The 4,648-nt window shown below is 34.8% G+C and overlaps 1 protein-coding gene across 1 annotated transcript; it reads left to right on the forward strand.

Moving 5' to 3' along the window:
• Positions 1–1,964: 1,964 nt before the first annotated feature.
• Positions 1,965–4,330, forward strand: LOC111988868 (ABC transporter G family member 23). The gene has a single exon (XM_024020675.2). The coding sequence runs from the start codon at positions 2,087–2,089 to the stop codon at positions 4,040–4,042; it is 1,956 nt and encodes a 651-aa protein (XP_023876443.1). The 5' UTR covers positions 1,965–2,086; the 3' UTR covers positions 4,043–4,330.
• The last annotated feature ends 318 nt before the right edge of the window (positions 4,331–4,648 follow it).

Genomic DNA, 4,648 nt, shown 5'->3' on the forward strand with positions numbered 1-4,648 from the left:
CAAAAACTGTGGTTAACCTGATGCACTTTTCTAGACCTTACAATAACTCCTTTTCTTTTCTTCTCAATGATTGCAAGTACCTCCTTCGTCAATTTAGCAAGCAAGGATTAGCCATGTTTTTCGGGAAGCGAATAGATGTGTGGATTATCTTGCCAAATGAGGCTACTCCCTTTTAGGGAATTTTGTTGTTTTAGACTCTTCGATTTCGGAAGAACTATGTATTATTGTAGATTCTAATGCTTCTAGTTTGTACTCCTTAAGGCCTTCAGCCAACATTTTGCCTTTTATGGCCAGTTAATTCTAATGCATTTTCTTCCTTTTAACAAAAAAAAAAAAAAAAAAAAGATTAAGGATTATCAATAGACATTTGTATTTATAGAGTTCTATATTTTAGGGAATTGTAATTTATATGTTAAACATTATTATGTGAATTATTATATGTTTTTGAAACACTAATGTATTGACTATTGATATTTAGACTTGGTACTTGGACATGATGTTTTTATTTGGACTATACAATGTTGGAACCTTCAAGTTATATTTTTAACTGGTTTGTACTCATAGGTGTAAAGGACTTATTAAATTTTAGTTGTAGACTTTTTATCCTTTTAGTGCACTTAGTATTTTTTAATGGATTTGTTTTATATATATATATATATATATTTGTTGAAGTTTAATTTTAGGCTCATCGTAGAGAATATTGTGATTTTTGCTTCTTAATTGTATTGTACTATTGTATTAAAGCTTCTTAATTAGATTTGAGAATATTTTATATATAAATACTAGAATTTCAAATTATGGCATACACTTCATGATAATTGCTCTTATTATTAGGCTAAAACATTAATCAATTTTAAGTGTAGATGGGTTTGAACAGTAAATATCTTATTCGCAGATAAATTTTTTTACTATTTGAGCTAACTGAACTAACAAGATTTGTGAATTTTGTTTTTAGGCCATTTTTTGTAATGGAGATTTATGAATTTTAGGCCGTTGTGAATTTGTAATGGATTTGGTAAATGTCTTGCCTCTTTGTAAGGTTTGAGGTCAGAATTGGTTAACATTTATTTTATAGGCCCATTGTAATAGATTGAGTAAATTCAAGCCTTTTAGTAGGTTTAAAAGATTTGTCATTTACTGATCCAAAAAAAAAAAAAAAGTTAAAAGATTTGTCATTTAGGCCCAAACAGAAAAGGCTCCACTCTATTATTTAGGCCCAAAAAAAAAGGCTGGAAAACCGAAAATATCCCTAAGAAATAAAACCAAAATAACTACTGGTCTACCCAAAAAAAAAAAAATTAAAAAAAATAAAGTTTAATAGCTTAAGCATCTCATTTGTTGGAAGATAGGTTGGTTCAACTTCAATCAGTATTGTATAGCCTCCAGGTGTATTAGACCAACCTTCATATTCAATAAGGTTGTTAAAACTGGTAAGCAAATTAAAGTTCAATATTTTCCCTTGGATTTCAGGCAATGATAAGTCCAGCCACATGTGCTAAAATTGAATGGGAGCTGGTCTGATGTCCAAAAAAACCAATGAGGTCTTTATTGTTATAATGAGGTTGTGTTTGTGGCTGTGGCAATTCTGCTATAGTAGTTACTGATTCAATGTGGTCTTTATTGCAACGGTTCTGAGGCTATGGCATAGGGAAAAATGGTGCAAGGTTATGTGGCAGGATCAGTGGAGGTGATGCTTATAGAATGGTATGTACCATCATGATAGTCAATGCCAGAATCAAAAGAGTATAACAGTGTTGGTGAGGGTGGTAAGTGGTTGGCAGCGTTTGGTGATCTGAGAAATTTGACTAAGTTAAAGTTTGACAAAGCACATGTTTGGTTCATTCTAGTCTAGATGTTTCACCAAGTTTTTTTTCATGGAAATGAACCTATTAGAAGTTGCCACAATGATTCCAAAGGCGTTTGTAGGTGTGTCAACTGGATGGAAAATAAGGAACCTTTTTAAGCTATCAACTTGGTTGTTTTAACCACCATTTCTTCTCAACTTGAACATTCCCAATTGAAAGACACATCCACCACCTCTTTTTTCCCATGCACTTAATTCCTACACAGAATTAAGCTCGAAACAATGCCTTCTTGCCTTAGGCAGATGCCCATCGAAGATGACTCTGTGATACTCTTCTCAACTTCTAATTCCCCAGAAGAATCCAGTACTAGCCCTTCCTCTTCCTTCTATCACTCACCAAGTGCAGCACCTCAAAATTCCAAAACAACTTACAAACTAGCTGTGAGAAATCTTTCCTACACTATTCACCCACATGGGTCACTAGCCGCTTCATTTTGTCACTTGGTACAAAAGCCTAAGCCCATCAACATACTCAAGTCAGTCTCCTTTGTTGCCAGGAGTTCAGAGATTCTAGCCATTGTTGGCCCAAGTGGCACTGGGAAATCTACTTTGCTCCAAATAATATCAGGAAGGGTTAAGGAAAAATATTTTGATCCTAAAACTATCTCAATCAATGATCAGCGTATGAGTAGTCCAGCTCAGTTGAGAAAGATATGTGGCTTTGTGGCACAGGAAGATAATCTACTTCCATTACTCACTGTAAAGGAAACTCTGATGTTCGGTGCCAAGTTTAGGCTCAAAGAAATGAATGCTAAAGAGAGAGAATTAAGGGTGGAGAGCCTAATGCAAGAGCTTGGTCTTTTGCATGTTGCGGATAGTTTTGTTGGAGATGAAGAGAATAGAGGGATATCTGGTGGAGAAAGGAAAAGGGTATCTATTGGAGTTGACATGATTCATGACCCTCCAATTTTGCTCCTGGATGAGCCAACTTCAGGCCTAGACAGCAAGTCAGCGCTACAAGTAATTGAGCTGCTCTCTTCAATTGCAAAAGGGAAGGAAAGGACATTGGTTTTTTCTATTCACCAACCAAGCTATAGAATTCTTCAATACATTTCCAACTTTTTGATCCTCTCTCGTGGCTCGGTTGTCCATAATGGTAGCCTTGAATCACTCGAGGGAATTATAAATGAACTGGGCTATCAAATTCCAATGCAACTCAATGCTTTAGAATTTGCCATGGAAATTATATCTACACTAGAGGATTCATATTCCAAAGCAATAATGTCTGCTGTAGAAGAGGAGGGGCAGTATTCCTTCTTGATGTGGCCAGCAGGGGCATTAGGCAGAGTTCCACAACACAAAGATAGCGGACAAATGGGTAATTGTCATTTTTCCTTTTTTTTTGAGATCATGTTTTTGTGCTCAAGATTTTGGAAGATTATTTATAGAACAAAGCAGCTGTTCTTGGCAAGAACAATGCAAGCTATTGTGGGGGGATTTGGTTTGGGAAGCGTATACTTGAGAGTGAGAAAAGATGAAGGAGGTGTTACAGAACGATTGGGACTATTTGCATTCAGTCTTAGTTTTCTTCTTTCTTCCACAGTTGAAGCTCTCCCGATATACCTTCAAGAGCGGCGTGTTTTGATGAAGGAAGCCTCAAGAGGCGCCTATAGAATATCATCCTATTTGATTGCAAATACTATTGTCTTTCTGCCCTTCTTATTTGTGGTAGCTCTTCTTTTTGCTGTTCCAATATATTGGCTTGTAGGACTTAATTCATCCATCACTGCTTTTGCGTTCTTCACTTTTATTGTCTGGCTTATTTTGTTGATGGCTAGCTCCCTAGTGCTCTTCTTAAGTGCAGTCTCACCGGATTTCATTTCTGGGAATTCTCTCATCTGCACAGTTCTTGGAGCCTACTTCCTCTTCTCTGGCTACTTCATTCCAAAAGATAGCATCCCAAAATATTGGCTTTTTATGTACTATGTGTCCCTTTATAGGTACCCATTGGATTCACTTCTCATAAATGAATATTGGAGTGTGAGAAGTGAGTGTTTTTCTTGGCAGGATCAAGAACATTCCAAGTGTTTGCTGACAGGATTGGATGTGTTGAAGAGTAGAGGACTCGACAAGGACACTAGGTGGATGAATGTGGGGATCATGTTTTGCTTCTTTGTGTTCTATCGTGTGCTTTGTTGGATCATTCTTTCTCGAAGAGCTTCCAAAACGACAATATAATGAATGAATTTGTATCTTGAATCATCATCAAGACAGCATTGCTAGTTACCATACATTCACTACAAAAACTGGCACATGAACTTTTTTACAGTGGAGATAGCTGTTTTTCTTATTCATATAAATGATGCATCTAGCAAATTAACTACATGAACTTTAATTCATGTAATTCCCAATTATCAACTTGTAATGTTTGTAAGAAAATATTAGAAATACCGAAGAAATTGTAATCTTGCAAACTTGTAAGCTTCATCTAGAAATAACAGTATCATATTCCTGTTTTGATATCAATTTTGGAAGACAAAAATTAGTAGCTAACTCTGTAGTCTATGTCTATATCTATATATATCTAAAAGCTGAGACGTAGTATTTAATGTTGTTATGCTCATGTTGAGCCACCTTATCAGCCACATCATATTCTTTTTCTTTTTCTTTTTAAATCATTTTTCTCTTTATGATTTTTTAATTTTTTTATATAAAATAATTAAATAAAAATCATGGACAAACATTATTATTCATTAGATACAAATATTTGACTATTTAGTTACCTAAATTGATTTTTTAACTTTTTGTTTTCTTCTTTCTAATTTCAAGTAATTTTTAAAATTG

This window comes from Quercus suber, unplaced genomic scaffold (genome assembly GCF_002906115.3).
Source record: "Quercus suber isolate HL8 unplaced genomic scaffold, Cork oak 2.0 scaffold_540, whole genome shotgun sequence".
NCBI classification, from domain to species: domain Eukaryota; kingdom Viridiplantae; phylum Streptophyta; class Magnoliopsida; order Fagales; family Fagaceae; genus Quercus; species Quercus suber.

What these genes read in the sequence shown, in the direction of transcription:
- LOC111988868 (XM_024020675.2), top strand. Translation starts at nt 2,087, where the DNA reads ATGCCTTCTTGCCTTAGGCAGATGCCCATCGAAGATGACTCTGTGATA.